The sequence below is a fragment of the Melozone crissalis genome, unplaced genomic scaffold, assembly GCF_028551555.1.
Source record: "Melozone crissalis strain CALT ecotype California unplaced genomic scaffold, PUWL_Pcris_2 ptg000016l_1, whole genome shotgun sequence".
NCBI lineage: Eukaryota > Metazoa > Chordata > Aves > Passeriformes > Passerellidae > Melozone > Melozone crissalis.
In genome coordinates, this window is record NW_026535794.1 from 43,494,221 (window position 1) to 43,515,886 (window position 21,666).

The 21,666-nt window shown below is 37.5% G+C and overlaps 1 protein-coding gene across 1 annotated transcript in view; it reads left to right on the plus strand.

Moving 5' to 3' along the window:
- The window catches only part of COL6A6 (collagen type VI alpha 6 chain), a 67,405-nt gene that overhangs the window by 11,873 nt on the left and 33,866 nt on the right, over positions 1-21,666 (plus strand). The window contains 3 exon segments of the mRNA XM_054274063.1: positions 15,055-15,172; positions 15,175-15,271; positions 18,817-19,160. Coding sequence (XP_054130038.1) covers positions 15,055-15,172; positions 15,175-15,271; positions 18,817-19,160 — 559 coding nt within the window.

The following is a 21,666-nucleotide window of genomic DNA, read 5'->3' on the forward strand; positions in this document are numbered from 1 at the left end:
GCTCCGAGACAGTTTTGACCCATCTTGGTAATTGTCACTTTTCTGAGAAAATTTTCCCTCATAAATTGATGCAGAGAACAAATTTGATAGCATTTGGAGTAGATACCAAGTGTACATCTTCAGCTTTCTCCAATCTTTCCCTGTGTGCATAAATACACTTGTACTCAGTCAAGCCAGTTTTTACTACAGTTTTTTTCAATTTTTAAGTCAAATGACATGATTTCATCAATCATCAAATTACATTTTTTGTTTGAGTTTTCATTTTTAAAGGAGGCCAGAAACATTGTTCTAAGCACTTATTAGGCAGGCAGCAGGCAGATTCCATGATGAGTGCTAAGATAATGCCATTTATTTTGCATAGGAATGCAGCAGAAAAAAATAATGACATTGAAGTCCTGAGGAGACCAATGTGTATGTAATGATGGGCCTCATTCAGTTATTGCAAATCCTAAACTTTTACTTTACCCTTGAAAATTTCACTAGGATTAAGTTGCTCATGGGGATAAGTGTTTGTGCAGCTGGAACAAGAGAAAAGTGTAGTCACACTGCATGTGAATCTCTTAACCTGACCAAAACTCTCCAGATATTAATAAAAAAATAGCACACCAAAAATCTAGTCAATTTTTCAAATGCAAACCTAATTTTTTTTTCCTTCTGCACAGAGTCTCCCTTTAGTCCTGTGAGACCATTGTACAGAATTTAACTGTGTGATAAAACAATACTGAATAAAGTCTAGCATGTAGTGGGTTTTATAATCTGCATTGCTGCAGCATGTCTGCTCTGAGCTACCAAAATAAAATGGCTGAGTACAATCAGAAAGAACTAAGGACAGAAAACCATGACCTGGAAATGTCACTTCCGATCTGGCTGTCATATCCTATAACCTTTCCACACAGTAGTGGCTTTGCATGTGATGGTCTCATTTTTATTATGTTTTACTTATACATTGAATTTTTCAAGGTCAAAAGGCAATAAGGTATTTGTTTTTTAACTAAATTGTGTCTGCCTCAGACAAGTGAACAGCATAATGATATGAAAATGTCCCTCAGAGGTAAGACAATTCCTGTGCTTTATTTATTTTTAAAGTACTGCAGGCAAGGGAGTTGGCAGTGAGCACTGTCTGGAAAACAGAACTAGACCTCCAACAGTATTGGTAGCTGAACATCTTTGACTGTTTTGCTGCCTAGAAACAAAGAAGGAGCTTAGAACTGGAACTGGAGCAGCCTGGAAATTATAACCTTTTTGGGCAAAAAGTCCCCAGTGTGTCTTGCAGGAAATCGTCTTTCTGCTGTATTTTACAAGTGACGTGCATACACTTTTTTTAAAGTGGATCCTGTTGTTAGAGCTTAACTTCAGGCTCTCTGCAATGATCTTTAACTTGAGTCCCAAGAGGAATCCTTGTGTTCTGTATGAAGAGAAAATTTTCATCAAAAAATTGTGCCAATCCTTGGTTCATAAATTTTTTTTAGAATAATTTTTGCACTATCCCTGAAAGTCTGTGTGAGAGAAGAGTAAAAGAACCCAGCAGAAATGTAGTAATGATCTAGGATCAGAGATTTCTAGAGATAAAAGGTGGGTTTTCAATGCCTTCTGATTAATTTACTTTCAATTCATTGGCTCTTTGTGCATATCTGATGTTTTAGCAATACCAGCACCTTGCTGCAAAGCATTCCACAATTTAAGCACCCAGTACTTGAGCCTCCATTCTGCTTGCTGTGAATCTGCCAGCATCTAGCTTCAGCTGATATCCTGTCCTTTTGCTGAAGAGCCACTGTCTCCAAGTTGCTCATGGCTTTATAAACGCCCATCATATCTGCACTCACTTGTCTATTTTTTTCCAGTAGTCTGCATAGTCACTTTATGTTTGGATATCTTTCCATACCTTTCATTTATCCTTTTTATCCTGCTTTGTGCCTGGATGAATCTGCAAAGTTATTGCTGATCTCTGAAAACACTGTTATTTTACTTCAATGGAGACATGAGTATTTGATCATATGAGAGAAAAAAGCAGGAAAAGAAATACATGGGCTTGAAGGGTCTGTGTTGCCAAATGCAAACATTGCTGCTTCTTTCTGTGTCTCATATGATCCCTGCAATGAAGTTAGGCTCTTCAATAGATCAAAATCTTCAAAACCAAACAATATGTCACAAGAACAGAAGTAAACCCCAAACAAAACAAATGTTTAATGGACAATGATATGTGTTATGAAGTAATTAAGGGAAATCAAGAGAAGTAGTAAAGGGGTGCAACTGTGCATATTTTATTAATCTGATCTCATCTTTATGTACCAGCCAAGTGGGAAGTATTCCAGTTAAACAGATCTCAATGAACTCTCCATTCTTAGGAACATAGCAGAGTTCACTTTGCCAGATGTTCTAATTTCCTTTCTTTTGTATGAAAACTGATGTTTGCCACAGGAGGAAAACATATTTCCATGGAAGCTGGGGGTGTATTTGAGGATTTTCTTCCTGTGTCCTCTGATTGAAATCCAAGTAATTTTCACTCAATACCAAAACTGCCACAGCAAGGATTGAGTTCAGTAATGACCTGTGTCAAAAGCCAGGAGTGTAGAGATCATGCAGAATCTATAGCCTTAAAGTTTATATTATTTCCTTTGGGTGTTAAAACTTTAGAGGTTTTACTATTTTTGCATTGCCTGTTTTTAAATACTCAGAATTTTCAATATCTGTAGTAGGTCACAAAACTAATGAAACAGAAATAGAGCCTATTTAAAGCTCACTATGTGTTCTTCTAGACAGTACACACACACTCAGATCAACACCCTGAAGACATGATGAGGATTTAAGCCACTGAAATAAAGAACGAATGATGCAAGGGTGGCATGCTGGGACAGTGGAGTTTTCACCATAAGCCTGAGTCTGATCCCTTTAAAAATAATGACACAAAAACTGTATTGTGCTCAAAAGCTACCCTCAGCTACAATGAGGTAAGCCTGTCTATTTCTTTCCCTCTACCTCTCCAGTTTGTTTCCATTTATGAAGTACCTTAATGTTCCCAGTACCAGAAAAAAAACCCCAAAACAGGTTCCCAAGAGACCTAGTTAAAAGCTCTGCTATTCATCATGAGAGAATAAATTATACAGTGGTTTCTTTTGACCTGGAAAATGATATTGTGCTTTGAGTTTATTAAGGAATAAAGACTGATCTTGCATTAAATTTTGAAAAGGTATACAGATGCAGTGATTGATTAGACTGGAATGGGTTTAGTCCTCAGTTTTGACTGAGCATTTTAATAGTTTTTCTTTGTAAGAAAATGTCAACTTTATTAATACATGGAATTGATTAACCTCTTGCTGGCTTCTGCAATGCAAGTATGAAGCTCCCTGTAATGATATTCATGTGATGGCTCCAGGCTTCTTAAACTAAGAGACTGTCTTTTATTTTTTTCCCTTGAAACAGGTGGCTACCTAAGGCATTGACCTCTTGGCATGGTAGCTTGTCTGTGTTAGGAAGGGTAGGAATCAATTTTTCCAGCAGCTGCTGCTGCTCCTCTGACCCTGCTCCTTAACTTCACTAATCCCTGCCTAGTTTCTTGTAATTTTATTTTCCACATCCATTCCATCCTTTTATTTAAATCTGGCATCCTTGACATGGATGCAAGCCTGTATACAAACAGATGTAAGTATCCTGTAACAGGCAGTATTTTGTATTAGGTTTATTTGGGAGGATAAATGAGTCTGGTGTTACCAGCTAATGGGTTAGATCATCCCATAGCAATGCCAGCTACCCAGTTTTCTACATGTAGACATTTGTGTTCCTCAGTTCTGCCAGTGTTCTCTGCCAGCATGTGTTCACTGCTGGAACTATTATGGAGCCATGGGATGTCACTGAAGGGTTGTAAGCTAAGCCTGAGATATTTGTAAGAAGTTTTGAAAGTCAGGCTTTTAAAATTTGTTTTTATGAAGAATTTCTGCCTTCCTAGGAAATGAGGATTTTTTTTATCTGTACAGGATTAAGTACACTACCTGTCTACTGTCATCATGTGAATGTGCTACAGGATCAGGATGATCCAGAAGCTTTTCCAGATGTTCTGGAAGTAGGTTTAGTTTGAATGATGGATCAGGGAAACATTCAGCAGTGTCTGTCTCATTTTCTGACCATTGGGCTCCCTACCCCAAAATGTAGGAGAGACTAGCAAAACATTACAGTATTTGATGCTGGAAATCAGTTTTTCAGTAAAAGGTTAAAAAAAAAATAGAATTAAAGCCACTACATCCCTAAAACCATCCCAAATGGTGCAATTGCCCCATTAGTTGGTGTGATGTAGTCCATACTATATAGAGCTCCTTGTGCTTGAGCAGGGATAGATCCACACGAATCGTTATTCATATGATCTCTGTTCCAGTTTAGCCTTGCATACCATGGCATTATTAGCTCATCCTAGTTTAGCTTTTGCATCTTTTCCAGTTACTGTGTTCAGAAGGGATGGACTTTCCTACTAAATCTATCTTTCACTGGAAATAAAGCAAAATATCTCTCTTGTATCTTGAAGCAGTGTGACCTGTAGAGTCACTCTTACAATAGGTGGTCATTGCCTGTGCTGGGCAGTCCAAGTGCATTAGCTTTCCCTTTTCCTTCTAAGGAAAGACATTACTGGAGAGGTTGGAATAAAAGCCCCATCTGTACACCAGATCCTTATCTACTATAAACTGTGCTAATGAAGTCCATGGTTCTTTGTTGATTTGTATCCCAAGGGATATGTAGAATAGGAAATAAATTGGGGGAAAAAAGCCAAGTTGCTGCCTGTCTTTCCTGAGACACCTGATTGCTATAAAACAGAACAAAAATTGTATGGGTTTTGAGACTGTATGATACTTAGAAGGTGTTTCCTGGGGAAATAACAACAATAACAAAAAAACTGATGGCGCAGCTGAAGGTTAAAGCAAATTGAAAATAAAATGAAATACTGAAGAGAAAAAGTCATGGTGCATGGAAGGAATCAGGTAAGTCAGGGCACATCTGGAACTGAACCTGGCTAGGGAAATTAAAAATAACAAATAGTTTTTCTTAGGTACTTAGGACAAAAAAGGAAGAGAAAGAGACTGCACCCTGCCTGATCAGTGGGAAACAGGGGACCTGTCTGTGACTGACACGTACAAAACTGACATACTCGACAGCATTTTTTCCTTCAGTCCTCACTAGCAAGTGCTCCAGTCATGTCACCCAATTCCAGAGTCTAAAGGTAGGGACTGGGAAATTGCCCACTTAAATGCCCCTTAAGAGAAGATCAGGTTTCAGACCAGCTAAGGAACCTGAATGTGCAAAAATCCCATCTTTTCCAGGTGTTCTTGCCTTCTGTCCCTCCCTTTCCAGATGCCCTTGCACAATAGGTGTGAGGCTCTACAAGTGGAAATGAACAATTACAAAGATAATGATTCATCTTACCTGGGGTGTCCCTGAGGTTAAGTTGCTCTACTCCCTGCATCAAAACTGCTTCCATAAAGAAAAAAAGATGGATGAGACTCCCTCCTGAAGGGAACAGAAAACCCAATGTCTCAGATGTGGGCAATTGAGCTTTCAGCGTGTTTGTTTTTGTTTTTTTCCCATTTAAGTTTGAGACATCTCAAACATTTCTGTAACATGAAGAAGCATTTTTCTTGCCTACAATGACTCCAGATAAATTTGGTGACATAGTGGTTGCTGTCTCCCTCTCATTGAAGAGAACTTTACTGTCTGTTGAGGCCAATGTCTCTGGGTGGTATTTTGACCCACTTGTCAATTTTCAGAGGATCCCAGGAGGTCAGGTTGTAGTGCTTGGAAGTAATTAGCATGTTTTAAAAATAAAACCAAACTGCAGCTAAATTATCTGTATGTTGTGCAGGATAGTGTGCAAGATTCCACTTATTTTTAGTTTTTCTGACACCAGACAAAGTAAAAGCATTTGTTTAGAAGCCCTTTTACATCTGAACTGAACCTACAACCTTCCGAAGCAAAATTAGAATGTAGAAGCATAATGGCTCATGCAAGAACTCTAATCAGTAAATAATTAGAGGCATATGGTAGTCTTGAACTGAAACACTGTCCAGGAAATGTTAGTAGTGCTCAGGGAAAAAACATTGATGCTATACTTGTTTTCTTTTGTGTGGTCCTAGGGAAACAGAAGGTTCTTTTTGTAGATGATGCTGTAGAGGCCAAATTCCATGACTATTATTAATTGTATGTTATCTCAAAATACATTTTCTATGTAGGTTATTCAGTGTGCATAAAGTGAATTTCAGTGGGCATTGTCATTATAAAAAATGTGGTGAAAGAGTTTATGTGCACAATTCTTGCTGGATTGGAACATCAGAGACAAGGCTTTGAAGGAAGAGAACCCAACAGCTTCAGCAGTAGTTTGGAGATTCAAGTGATATTCTTTCATCTGCCAAAATAGTTCTATGTAGTACTGACTAATCATGTATGACAAACACTCATTTTGCAAGTATGATGTAGCTAATTTCAGCATTTAAAAGCTTATTATTATAGCATTAAAAAAAATAAATTGGAGAACGCTGATTTTTGAGAAAATGCAACACTTCAGAGGTGCCAAATTGTATTTAAATTTATTTACCTTTGGGGAAAAATTGGAATTTTGGTCTTATTTTGATTCCGTACTACATTGATTTCCGAAGTTACATTTTTAAGTTTCTTAGCTGCTCACAAAACTGTTTTTCAAGATCTGCTATAGTGAGATAGCAGATCTCTGAGGATTATTAATGAATGTTTGTATATGGATGAGCTTACATTTTATCTGGTGCATTGTGACTTTAGTGCATGGTGAGTGTCACAAAACACATTTTCTAAGTTACCTTTATAGGCATGCAGACATCCGAGAAAGTGTCAGATTTCCACACTTGCTTTGCAGAATTTATTATGGATTATTCTCTCCATGTGGCAATATATAAAACATGCTGTTTAATTTTCATTGGTTTTACAACAGCTGCAGTTTTAAAGATGATTGCCACAAAGTTTCTCAGCTCTAATTGGCTTGCATACAATCATTTACATAATTCTTCCAAATACAGTATCATTCAGTCAAACAAATCTCCTTCATGTCAATGAATAAGAAAAGAGCCTTTGGATAAACAAAATTTATTCCAAATGATTCAAAGTAAAATATGCACCTAGTAATAATATCAGGATGCTTCAGAAACGCGGATGTCTCTTTGCTTTGTTCATTTTACAAAGATGTTTCATTTGACAAGACAACGTGAGCCTTGAACTAATTATGGGTGATATTGTAGTCTTGTGAAGATATTCACAAGCAAAAGTCTTGATTCTACCTAGCTTCATGTTTTCCTGCCATCAAAAGTGGTAGATTCTGGTAAAAATGCATAATTTGCAGTACTAGAAATGAGGGGATAATTAGTTGGGCTTTTAAGCAAGTATGTTGGCAGAAGTTTTACTCCTATTGACTATTGCAAGATAAGATTTTTCTAGCATTAAGTTTTCATGAAGCAAGAATCTGCATCTTGCCACCACCAGGAAGCTCCTATTTTTAGAATGCTATCTCAAAGGTACATCTAGGATATGTTAGTGAATAATTGATGGTTTAAAAATTGTGTAATGCTGCATACAAACTGTTGTCCTCAATTTTAAATCCCCCACTTTGTGGTCGTTTAGCATGAGGGGACTTATACTTTTTTTATTCTAAAACAAGAATTGTTATGAAATTAATTTGTTCCAGATGAATTTGAGTACTTACTCCTTTGGATAGGATGCTTTCCCACTCAATATTCCTGGAAGTAGGAGAGTCACATCTGCCGGTTTTCTTAAGAGCTTTTGGCTTTGAGAAGCTGCTTTCATGAATGAAATGTTTGTGTTTAGTTCACTTAATATCCTCTACTCAATGAGTCAGTGAAGCACATGTGGGTAAGGTTTTGCATTTATGCTGTTGACATTTGTCTACTTTTCAGTCAAAGGGACTAGCAAGGATATGAAAAGTTACTTGTATCATCCTCCAGGTTTAGCTGACCCATTTTACAAGGTCTGTGAAATGCTTTTGGTTTCCTGCTTTAATGCTTTTTATTGATCACTTTTATACTCTTTTCTGCATGTAAACAAACTTGATCTGTGGCGCTGCCATGATATTTCTTTGGCACTGACATGCTACTACAACAAAGTAAGTCTAAGGCCAGAACAGATAGAAAAGAGAGAGAGAAACAATAACAAATGTCTAGTTCCATGAGAACTTTCTGATGTGGGAAAACTGCTCATCCATATGAAGCAGCTCTTTTGGCCTCCTTTACCCCTTTTAACAAATCCCTTAGTTGGAGATACATTACCTTGCTGTGAACTATGTATATACACGTTATTGGTTCCAGTCGCAAATTGTCGTATGAGGCTTCTGCTCTTCTTTTATTGAGGGCAAAGAACAGAGTGTTTAGGAGTTTGAAAGTGAACTAGTTCTGGGTTAAAATGAGTCATGGCTAAGTAAGAACTCATTTAACTCAAGATTTAAAGACTCTTAAGTTTCATGGCTCCATTTAATGGGTTTGGTTTTAAAATTCTTTCCCCCATCTGGGATGAAAGGCGAAAGGTCAACCTTCAGCTCGACCTCTTTCTAGAGGAAACTAAAACATGAGTGTTTAAAGCCATAGTAATGTGTATAGTTATGTTCATTGCTGACAACTTGGGATAGTCTAGTTGAATTCATACATTTAGAGGCAAGCTTTAATTAATTTCAACTGAATATAGTAGTTTAAATTAAGGTGTGATTAGTAAATAGCTAATTACAGAGTGTTCAATGTGAGGAAGTGAAAGCTTATCAGGCTCTCAGAATAGCTAACTGTGGTCTTAGATGTTGTAAGTATTCTGGTTAGATTTAATTTTCAACTCATGAGCTTTTCAGCCATTTGTTTCATTTTATTCTGTGTTAAAAATAGCTTTATGAGGAAAAACCACAGACACTTCAGTGAAGATTTCCCAAAAGCAAAGTACTGGGAGTTGGGGCAAGGAACATATTTGTTATCTGAGTCTTACTGAGAAAATTTGTTATCTGAGTCTTACAGAGTTTTTACTTCTGACACCTGGCAGGCAGCAAGGACAGCTCTGCCTGTCTCATTATCATGCATTATGGGAGCTGCAGGTTGCTCATGCTGAGCAAAGGAAAGGTGTAAAATAGAGAAAGATTTTTTAGAGGATGCTCAGGACTTCTCAAGGAATTGTCCTGATCCTAAGGGAATATACATATGTACTTGATACATGCAACACATTTAACTTCAGGAGACACTATGGTTATGGTTATATATATGGTATATGTTATGGTTACTTCAGATATGGAGATGTCAAAAACAGCTGGGCTCTCTGACAGAAGATTTGTTTTTGAGGGATCTTCTGGACTGACGAGAGAAACTGTAATTTTATTTTTCATTTCATGGTAGGTTAAGAACCGTTTGAGACTGCCAGGATGCCAGGGTCTACTTATAAAATTTTGTTAATGTGTGCTTATTGCAATTTGTTCTGTTTAAACCATCAGGAATATAGAAATATGAATGATAAGGAAATAACTCACAGGCTCATAACGTGCTAATTACTAGGCTTTACTCAGATATGGAAAAATATGCAATAGGCTTATAAAAGGTGCACCAAATACTGCAATGGAAAATCATTTTGTCTCTTCATTCTTTAAAATGAAATTGGCAAGTAAACATCCATCCCATTTGCTCACAGACAGGCAGACACTGATTTTGATAGTAAATGAAACTGATATTTAGTGTCAGTCAGTTTTCCTTGTAAGACTGGGTGTAGACTCCTCATGGACTGGTGGTGTGCTTGTCTGTACTTACATCTGTCTGTGGGGGTGTTCCTGTCCTGGTGGCCACGTCCTTTCCAGCTGTGTCTGCATGTCCTTCTAAGCAAAACCATTCCTTGAACCATATTGATCCTCATGTTGTTCACACTGACTTCTTTAACTCAGGTAAGTCACCCAGGGTCTCCTTGCTTGAATCAATGCCTGGCCCTGTGATTATACTTGGAATCATTAGGAAACTCCTTTTTCTCTGGGAAACCTGCAATGAGTAAAGCAGCAACTTTCTTCCTGAGACATTTCAGTGCTAACAAAAAGAGAATGTACTTGTAGGAAAAAATATGTGGCTGTAGAGAGGAGATAACTAAAAAAAAATATTTCTTCCTTTACATAAAGAGCTGGCACCTAGAAAGTATTTTGCCTTATGCTTACAGCAACATTTATCTTTCTTCTGGTTCTATGATTTCTCAGTGTTTAAAGTTCAATACGTGGATATATGAGGAGAGTTGTAGGGTGGGATGGACTCCTCCTCTTATACTGTTTGGTGAAACCAGGAAATTCTGCAGTTTAAAACCAGACTTTAAATTTGCTTTACTGAGAGAAAAGGAGATGGTGGAGGAAAGAAATAACTAAATGGGGCATGTAAGTTGAAGCTTTCTCTCCCCTGTATTCCAGGACTTGATCTTATTTCAAAGACTTCAGAAGGAATGAAATCAGCATGTAGAAGTTTAAGTAATCTAACTGGAGTACTTCAGTAGGTGGAAGAAAACTATGTGATCGCATTTATTTGCACTGGTAGAGATGGGAGTTTAAGTTAAAAGAAGGAAAATTATGTTCCTTCTGTTAGTGTATATCAACACAAAAAGGAAAATATTCCCAGTCAGGTGTGCAGGGAGAATCCTGTATGCAAGATGCTTATAAATCATATGTGAAAAAGAGATGTTGCTTCAAGATCTCCATGCTTTTGACAGCGTGCTTAAGAAGCATATTAACATTTGAGAGTGCATTTGGCTCTGGCAGCAAAAATCTACAGAAATCCTTTTTTACCTGCCTAAAACATTGAAGCAGCTGAAGATAAGAGTGGGACATTAGTTAGTTAAAAAAGAAAAATAAAATATATGGGCAAGTAATCTTTGTGAAGTATTTAAAGGACTCAGGAGTACTGTTGATATTTTTCTTCCTTTGAGATTTATATATGTATGTGTATATCTGGGAACAAATATGTAAAAATGCTGGCAGTAAAATGAGCTTTAAAATCTGTATTATTTTATACTTTTTATATTTTCTAAGGACTTTCAATAATTTTCAACTTTTATCTCCTAGTACAGAATTAAAGTGGAAAGGTGTCTTAGATTTTGAAGAATTGCTGCCTTAGCATCTTGCATAATTATGCTTAATATATATATTTATATAAGCAACTACAGATGTGCATGTATAAGAACCTTATGCTAAGACCTTGTATATATTATTTTACATTCAAATAAATTTTAAAATTAAGATATTGCCAGTGTAATGCTCTGTAGCACTGCATGTTTCTGAGAGAGTTTATTTAGGTTTGATCCATAGTATCTATGAGCAGTATGATTTGAATTTTCCATTAAATTACTTTTCATTTTGCATTAGTAAATAATGAAGAATACACACAGAGGGCCTAAAGCACCTCTGTCTGTGCAGCTTGTAGTGCATGATTAGAATTTTGTACGTGAAGATAAAGCAAAATAAATAGCACAAGTAGGAAAATCAGTCTGCACATGTTTCTAAATTGCAGTGCTTCTGTATATTTAAAGAAGCTGCCTGATGTCAGTAGGGACTAATTAAGGGAAAACCAAAGCAAGTGGTAAATAGGTTCCCATCTGCATGCACTGTTTAGGAAGAGTGGGAGAGATTTTTCAGGTCTTGGGTATCTGACCTGAAGAATTGGGAACATTCTAAAGGAACATTCTTGAGTCGTGGGGCTGGAAGAAGCTGAAGGAGGCAGAGACCACAGCTGTGGGGAGGCATGGAAATAGATGCATGGCTAAACAGTCGCAGATTATTTTATATATTATGATGGCAAGAGCTAGATTTTGGTATGATATCTGAATATTTACAAATTTGAGGAAAGTCTAGCCCCTTGCTAAAACACCAACTGTATTTTACTCATCTGAGTGTGAGCAGCCGCATATACTTTAGAAGCTTGCTGCTATTTGGTGCTCTTGAGTTTTTCACATACTCATAGTCATGGAAATTTCTAGAGCAAAACACTAATTGGAGGCTTTGGAAATACTGGCAGCAACTTACTTATCTGCCTTTGAGTATGTACATATCTAGCTGGGTCTGTAGATCTGTGTGCAATTTATTCAAACAAGAGAGTTCAAGGTGTTAATGCTGCTCTGGCATAATAACTGTGCTATCAAAGCAGGAACTGTGTAACACAGTAATGCAAATTAGAAATCATTATTATTTTTTGGCACTACCATTAAAATATTTAGTTGTCTCTCAGTATAAAGTTTTAGCTTATTAACATCTAAAAAATAAGCTCATATAATTAGGTGTAGTAGTGAAAATAGATAACAGGATTAAATCTCTGTCAAAGTGATCAAGGGGAACTCTTAAGAGATTCATTAACTCTCAGGAATGTAGGCAGAAAAATTAATTAAATCCAAGATAAAAATTAATTACGGACATAGCATGCAAAATGTTACAAAACAGTTTCCTTTATGTTAGTAATGCTTATGGAAGAAAATTGTGGTGTGCAGAGGCATGAAGGAGGTTTTCTCAATGCACCAACCCCAGCATTGCTGTCTGTTCCTGTTGAGGACTACATAATACCTAGAACCTCTTTGGTTGCATAGGGACTTCAGTTGCAGCAGGAATTTCTGTGTTACTGCAGTTGTAATAAAAGTGAAATGTGCCAGTATCTGATAAATGCCTTGAGATATAGGAAATGTGGTGCTTTTCCCCCTAAGGGTTGCAAAGAACTCTTCAAGAACTTCAGTGCAGCTTGGTGTGGCAATACTTGGAAATGAAATTTTGCTCTTGCCTGAGGTTAGAATATAGATTGAATTAGATAATTTCTATTCATTGCCTTTTGTTATTTTCAAGACCCAGGGTAATATTACATGCTGTTACCCTAAGAACCTGGACTGAGGCCCGTGCTGTAATGTTAGACCAGCTGTAGTCTTTCTACTAAGTTGTCTTTGCAGATATAAGACACAGAATAAACAGTGCAATGAGTTGTTAAAGTCAGAATCAAGTGTGCTTGTGTCCTAGAATAGAAAGCTATTCAAAGCTGTTTTGTTCTCATTTGTTTAGTGTGTTTAAGCTCAGCATGCCTTAATTTTGTATTTTCTGAGATTTTCATTCCCATTATCCACAGCATTGAATTTTGGCTTTTGGGAGATTTTTATACTGTATTTCCATTTTTTCTATGACAACTGTCTTTATTACTGGCCCACTGGTGTATTTCATTTGTAAATGAGTGCTTGTTCTTATCTATGTGTATCATATATAGATAACACCACCAAGCTTTCCTTTAAATTGATGTGGGGATGGGAAATTTCATGGCTAGAAGGGAATCTTAAAGGCATAACTCCCATTACTCTTGCACTGTGAATATCTTGCTTTTAGTTGAATTTTAGATCATGGTAAATATAGCTGTGTGAATCAGAACAAAGCATGATTGTGAGAGCAAAGCATTTAACAGTTCCTTTTCGTTATATGCTGTACATCAGTGTCAAACTCCTACAGCTCTGTGTTCAAAGCCTGTATGTTAAAAACTAAGGGGAAAAATTATGAATTTAAAGTGCTGCTTTAAATTGCATACAGCTAGAAAGCCTGCATGTTGTTAATAAAATGCACTTATCCCATTCCTCCACAATTAAAAGTCTCTTTTTTAGGGAATTATGCTCTGTATTTCTTATATCTTTTGCTTTGATTTTTTTTTTTCCCTAGGAAGGTTTTCAAAATGGATGTCTGGAAACCACTTCTTCTTCTCTACATTTTCACATTCTCTACAGAGGCAGAGGAGTCTGGTAATACACTAAAGAAATTACTTTTCAAGTTAATTGTAATATTCTTTTTTACGTTTGCACCCAATGTCAGAGAGAGATGAAGAATTGAAGAATATTTTTTCTAACTATTAATTATAATTAGGGATAATGTGGTCAGTTTTTATGAAACTTATAACTACACTAGGATAGTTTTCCTAAAAAATGCAAAAATTAATGGAACAGCTCATTACATTTTGTTTGTACATGCATGCTAAAGTTTCATATTTGCAAAAGTAATATAAATCTCTTACAGTTGTAAGACTGCCAAGAGCAAGATAAGTCACAGTATTTAGCAGTTCCATTTTGGTAGTCAGGTCTTCTGGAAGATCTGTTTGAGAAGAGTTCTGCCCAGTTGCAGGATATTTTCTGCATGACTGTCGATTTGAGGAAATAATGACTGTTCCTTCCATGCTCTGCTAGTGTTATATGCTTCTGGAATTTGTGGAAACACATGAGTTTCACACCTACTACAAAGAAATATGCTTAGTACTCCTTATGTTAATGTGAACTTATTTTTTTCCCACTCAGAAAATAAATATTGATTAGTAATGTATGCATGCAGAATGGAGCTCAAAGTGCATGACTGACTTTTCCTTTGCACTCTTGAGAGCAGGCCAACATATTCCAATGGTTGTGTCTCACATACAGGAGTGTTTAATATGCATTAACTGCAGATAAGTTCTGAGCAGACCGTGAATGAAAATGGTGTTGTGGATTTCAGCACCTCTCCTTTTCCCATGAATGGTGTTGCAGAAGGATGTATCTTCTGACCCTCTGTATGCTAATCAGGGGAAAAGGAACTAGCGGGTGACAACAAATTAGCAGAATAGATGGAAGGCTTTTTCTGCAAAAGGCCAATAGGTCTTGGATTCTGAAAAGCAATTAGGATTCAAAATTACTTTTCCATTAGATTACACAACCTTTAAGGAGAGAGGAAATTTACAACATATTTCTTCAGTCAGCAGGAAAGCTTCCATGACAGACATAATTTTCCTGGTAGATGGATTCTGGAGTATAGGGACAAAGAACTTCATGATCACGCACAATGATCAATGGGAGGACAAAATCTGTGTTGGTGTGATTCAGCACAGTGTTGTGACATACACTGAATTCTTGTTGAACACTTTTTATAACAAAAATGATTCCTTATAGAAGATACAAAAATTACATTACAAAGAAGAAGGCACCAAAACAGGGCAGAGTCTCCAGTGCTAGACAATCACTTCACAGCAAGTGCTGGTAGCCAAAAAGAGGCTTGTTCCAAGCCTTTTTCAGTGAGCACTCTGCTGAGATGGTAGAGGATGCAGCAACGGCTTTAAGGAGCAGTGGGATCTATGTCTTTGAAGCTAACATAAGGATGATAAAATCCCCCTTGAGAACTGTTTTTAATAGTTGATGCAGGGAGAGTTCACAGTGAAAAATCTTGATGCACTGAAAACCATCAAAAATAATGTCATTCAGGTCTGTTAATGCAAATATCTCCCTGGTCAGGGTAAGGAACAAACCTTTTGTTGGGTGTATAATGACAAATATCTATACAGTTTTCTGCAGTCCCTGATAAAAGTACCTGATCTAACTGCACAGCAGTGCAATTGTTTTACCAAAGAGTACTGCCCACATTTAAAATTCGCAGTTAGTACTTTACTTCAGTCAAGAGCCACTACACTCCTTCCTATGGTAAATAACTTCTGAAGTAAGACAGTGCTTCACATTAAGCCCTCATAGTTCCTTAGTGTCTGAAGGGAGCCAGAGCAGATACCCCCAGCAGGTATCTTAATAAACAAGAGGGAAATAGGCAATTCAGTGATACTTTAAAAAGAACCTCCTAGAAACATTGCTTTGCCATCTCCAGCTGACCATACTGCTTCAGTGGGATTGTCAGCAGCCACTGTCTGTCAACAAAACTGAAGCCTCATAGAGCCACTGTGCAGCGAGTGTGTCAGAAAATCCATCCATGGATTTGTAGGAGGTATTGGCAAGATGTGAATAACAAATCCATGGTAATAGTAAAGTGCTACCCAGAAGTTTTTCCTAGATGAGAAACAGAAAGAGGTATCTCTTACTACATCTTTTAGATAGGAACAGTGGATTGGATGCCACACAGCCTGAGAGGCTGCCAACCCCAGAGAAAATAAAAGTTCAGTGATGCCTCAGTTAACATAGCAACTTTTATCAAATATCACATGCTGGTTTTGGGTCTGAGTTTATTCTAACTTGGTGCTGCATTACCAGTTGCCTTATCATGTGGGAAGACTGAAGTACAGAACAAACACAGTTGCTCTTTAACATTACATATTCATGCCAGCTGTGTAGTTTGATAATACTGTAGATGTGTTTGTTAAGTTGCAAAAAAGGAAAATGGAGTGCATGACAAATCAAAAAGCTGATCTCTTCTGACTGGTGTAAGTGCATGACATTGGTTGGGTATGGCAAGATAAGACAGTTCTAGAGCATTTCTTCTCTCTTTGCTTATCCTTATAGGGACTGTGACTGTCCTTTCAAGCTCCTTGTTGTTTTCCTGTGTGTTATGTTCACATAGATGTGATATTTTGCATGTTTGTTCTCCTTGTTATGCCATAAAATTGATCCAACCCAGTTCTCCAGGTTTTGTTCCCTTTGTAATCGGAAACTTACTGAGAAAGGAATACTGGGATGACCACACTGCTTGTCCAAGGTGTTTTGTAACAACAGCTGAACGTCCTAGGCTAGTGAGATCTTGAACACCCCAAAACTGGCTCGTGTTTGACAGGCTGGTGTTTGCCAGCTCTTCATTTGGGGGCCAAAATGAAGAGCTGAACTTTTCTTCCTAAAGGCAGAAGCAACCTTGTGTGAATTGTATCTGCTCAGGTAGTTTGCAGAGAGGACAGCTGGGTCTGATTCAGTATAAGCTCTGTACTTCCACCCACTCTTTATCCCATCAAGAGCTGAGCAGACTCCCAGATGAAAAAGCATTCCCTGGCTCCTGCAGGCAGAGAGAGAGGGCTGCTGAGGAAAGGGAGTGCTCTGCCATGGACCAGTATGACCGTAGCTGACACAGTAGCACCTCCTGGTGTTTCATGGCAGGGAACAGGGAGATTTAATGGGAGATACAGCAGTAAACTTTATAGATATATACACAGGTACACGCTTGTTTAGAGAGAGAGAAGTTAAGGAAAGCATATTGGGTTTCATCTCAGTGATGCACATATTTGTTGCTAAGATCTGCATAAATTTGTCTCATAAAATGAAGATCAGCTTTCTGTGAAGCCTGTTTTATCTTGTCCTGTCATCTGTTTTAATATATTCACTGACCTTCTTTCCTGTAATAAATGTATTAATTCCCTTGTCTCCAGTCACCTTCTCTTAAACTGACAGATTTTTCAATTTAAAGAATTGCATTTCAGGGACAGCATGTTGGCAGCAGAAAAAAAGATATCTTTGCAGCAGTAAGATAGAATAGTTTAACAATGTGGATGTATGTAGGAGAACAGGTGGTGAGAAAAAAGTTTGGCAACACAGAGAGGTTTATTCCTGAAAATAAATGAAGATTATCAACAAGGTATAGGATACCCACCAGTAGATGTTTTACACATTCCCATGCACAACATAGTAACACAAAAAGTGAACTATTTACTGCTGTTTTGTTGTTCTTGCTGGTGCAATGAGGACTTGACAGAGAACGTTTAAAGAGCTGAGCAGTGTGGATGACCAATTGTCAGGGCAAAACTGTTGAGTTCATGCTTCCCCTTCACACTACCTCCAAACTGTGTGGCTAAAAAGACCCAAGTCTTAGAAGAATCTCGTTGTGAACACACACTGTGTGTCCTGTACAACAACACATACTGGAAGACATATCCATTAGATTTGTGTTCACATGTATGTGTAGACTTGTATGCATGTACAGATATATTTAACTGATTGTTTTGTTGTGAGCTGAAAAGATAAGAGACATAGATTTTTGGTGTTGCTCTGAGGTCTGAATGTCAGATTTTTTTAGCCATAAAATCTTGTTCAATGGGACCTTTTACACTCAAAGATTTTCACACTGCTTTCTGGCAGATCGCACCCTCTAGGGGGCAGTTTGTACCACAAGTGAACATATTGAAACATAATGTTGGTCCCTCTGAGATGAAATTATTTCTAGAAGTATTTGGTTAAAGAACTGAACACATTTATCTCTTCCATGAGAGAGAGAAAACCCAGAAAAATTATGTGGAATAATAGGAACAAGCCCAAACTAGTGAACACAGAAAGCAATCTTGTGATTGCTAAGTGTTTCAGAGTCAATGAGTGAAAAGAGAATAAAATTAAGTAGAGTGCTGTTATAAAGCTAAAATTGCATGCCTCTGACTTCCTTGCAGAGGTACAACAATGAATAATAATGCATCTAGAATCACAGAATAAAATTCAACATGAGAAATTAATAATCAAGATAGAGAAGAAAAAAAACGTGTGGTTTAGCTGAGGTTTTAATGAGGGCGAGATGATTGGGACAGGGGGAGGAATTAACCACATCACACTATTAGCTGTTATTACAAGGAAAAATGCAAGCAATTCTTTAGCTGAGGTAGCCATCACCTTACAGCAGCTGTTTTTCACAATGGTTATGACATTTCATGTAGGCAATGCTGCCTCTCTCTCTCATGTTTGTTTCTATGGTCCGTTCTATGTTTGCATGTATCACCTGCTCTTGTGACAAAGTTACAAAGCACAGTCAGTCATTTAGGTTCCCTTCACAAATAGAATTTGTGTGGTACATTCCCAGTTGGTAGCAAAACTCATAGAGACATTTTCAAGATTAATCCCTTTGAGGGCACTGGGCAGTTGGAGAACAGACAGTTTTGCAGTTTGGGAATGTGCAGGTGTCGAGTAATTTAGTATTTGCAAGTTCATATGACCACCTGTGGGTTGATGACGTTTTACATGTATGGAAAATCTATCTTACCGATTCTTCTGGCTTTAAATCTACTATGTTGAATTTTGTTCCATGATTCTGACAAAAAAGAAGATCACAAAGCATGTATGTTTATAGTCTCCCGTTTCCTTTTCTTTTTTCAGAATGCAATATAGATCTTTCTATAGCAATTGATATTTCAAGAAGTGTGCAGCCAGCAGCCACAATGCTCCTGAAACAGAGACTGCAAGCATTCCTCCCCAGACTTCTCCTCCAGATGAAGTCACTGCCAAATGCCAGCTGCGATGCTCCAGTCGAAATTGGGTTCAAGTTCCAAGTATTGGCACGGAACAAACAATTAATCTTTGACTCTGGTTTTGACGACTATAATGAAGCGATCATCCAGAAGTTCTTAGGTGCACAGACCACTGTGGACACCTACATGAATGCAGACTTTTTGCAGGCACTTGAGGAGAACTTCTTTAATGTGACTTCTGCTAAAGTTAAGGTAACTTAATGGTATGAACATATATCTTGGAAAAATTAGGCAGTGTAATATTTACAGACTCTGATGCTGAGTAGTCCAGGAAGACAAAAAGAAGTTCAGGAATAGATGATCCTAATCAACAGAATCACAGAAAGGTAGAGATTAGAAGGAATCCCTGGAAGTCACCTTCTTCAGTCCCTCTGCTGAAGTAAGGTCAACTAAAGCAGGCTGTCCAAGGCCATGTCCTGATGGCTTTTGTGTATCTCCAAGAATGGAGACTCCTCAATGTCTCCAGACAGCCAATGCTAGTGCTCAGTCACCATTGTCTTTTCTTAAGTTTATACAGAACCTCTCATTATTTTGTTGACCTGATATAGCCTGATATATCAATTCCAGTTCCCTAGGCACTCCTGTAGTGAGATGGTACCCAGAACTTTTAGCTTAATACATGTGATGAGTATTCCTACAGATAACCTTCTTATATCTACCACGGAATTATTGTACTTTGGGGAGTGGAAAGTAGTTTTCTTTCAGGAACTCTTATTCCTAAAAGGAAACTACTTTCTTATTCCTGATTCTGTATCTTTCTCCAGAATAGTGACGGATCGAAACAGAAGTCACAGAAAAAGGTCATCTGAGAAATTTGCTTACAGAAATTTATTCATGTCATTAACTTGTCAAATAATTTCAAAACACAAAGCTGAGTTCTACTTACAGATAACTGATGATCAGGAAATTCTGCCTAGATGCAGAATTTATCCATCTTGAAGTGAAGTGAGGGGAGAAGCATAAAGCTTCATCTAATCTCTCCTGAAACGAATGGGTATTCTTTCAACTTGAGTTCAAGAAATTCAGATCTCATTGGTGTGCTTCAGGGCCAATGCCTTTACAGTTTATTCTTGATGAGGCACTGACTGTGTAAAGCACGGAGTATGTCCTGTAGTTGCTGTTTGAATACCAGCACTTCTAAGGTCTCCATGAAGGGAGACCTTCCTACTAAAGAAGGACTGGTTAGCTCTTGCTATATACATAAGGGGTTTCCTCTTCCAACTTTATTTTTGCTTTTATGAAATGCCAATTTTAATCTGGCATGGAGTGAGGAAGCCATATTACAAACTCCTCTGCTATCAGATGAAAGTTGGCATTCTATTTTTTACAGCATTTGCGTAGGTGTGTTTGATTTACCAATTTAAGTTGCACCAATGTAGTGCACATTTAATGAGTTTTTTCCCAAAGATTTCTTAAAATGTCTGAACAGGGAACATGACCACATAAGGTTTTGCTTGTTTTGAGTCTCAGAGAAAGAACTTGTTTGACATAAAAGTAAAAGCAGTGCTTTTTTTCCTCCTAATTGCCAGTTCTGGAGATCAGCATCAAGAAAGGCTTCTTTCTGCTTAGGCATTATTATTATTATTGTAAACAAATATGCTGCATATCTCAGCACTTTACCAGTGGATTAATATTCTTCTCTGACACTGTTTATGTACAAATTGAAAGTACAAGACTTTAGAATGCACATGAAATCACAATTTAATCTTCCTAGGATCCTAAGCAATAACATGCTTGTTCTGTAAAGATTATTAGTTATAAAACTCACCAGGGACCATGATTATCTGTTGGTTGAATTTCTTCTTTTCTTTGTTATATGTTAGCAGCAAAAAAGTTGGACCTAATTCCAGCATTTTCAACAATGGATGTGTTCCAACAAGAGCTTGATATAAACAAATGCTTCGTAAACATAATAACGTATCTTTACATATATTTACATATAACACCCACAGTAACACCCCACATTCCCTGTTCCCCATGTTTTCAAAATGGAAAGAACATAAAAAAACAACCAAACCCAGGCCTACAGCGTTGTCTCTAACAATCTGTGATGAGTTTACCCATCCATGGTCCAGCTCTCCACTGTATCACACAGTGTTTGAGCAAGCATAGAATTTGTACCAATGCCTCCATATTGTATTTTTGGTAACTTACCAGTTAGTTCCAGCTTAAATTCTTGTCTCCTAACTGCTTTAGTACAGAAGTGGGATGTTTGGTGTGGCGGTCACTTCATTTGCTTTTGTCACATGTGGAAAAATTTACCTTAACCAAAGTGACAGGTTTTGCATTGATCGAAGCTGTGCCTTGCATAGGGAATGTAAAATAAGGGTGGGAGGGAAAAAGCTCTAATTGTCCTTGTGTACTTGCTGGTCAGAGAGTTTAGGAGGAGTTTAAGTCATTGCCATTGGTGATAGGACACAATTTACTTGTGCAGCTTCTTTCTGGGCAAACTAATCCACTCTGTGAGTGGGACCTGAGAACTCCTCTGTTGGTTTGAAGAGAAAATATGAGGAGAGAAATGGGAAGAGACTGGCAGCTTGAAGGGGAACTAAGAAACTGTGCTTTTCCTCCATACTGGATGAAACTTAACTGTAACTCTTTGGCCTGAAATGATGGAAAGGTATCCAATGCATATCCAAATTATTAGCATCCTGAAGTGAGCTAAACCTTATGTCTTAAGAAGGAAAGATAGGGCAGA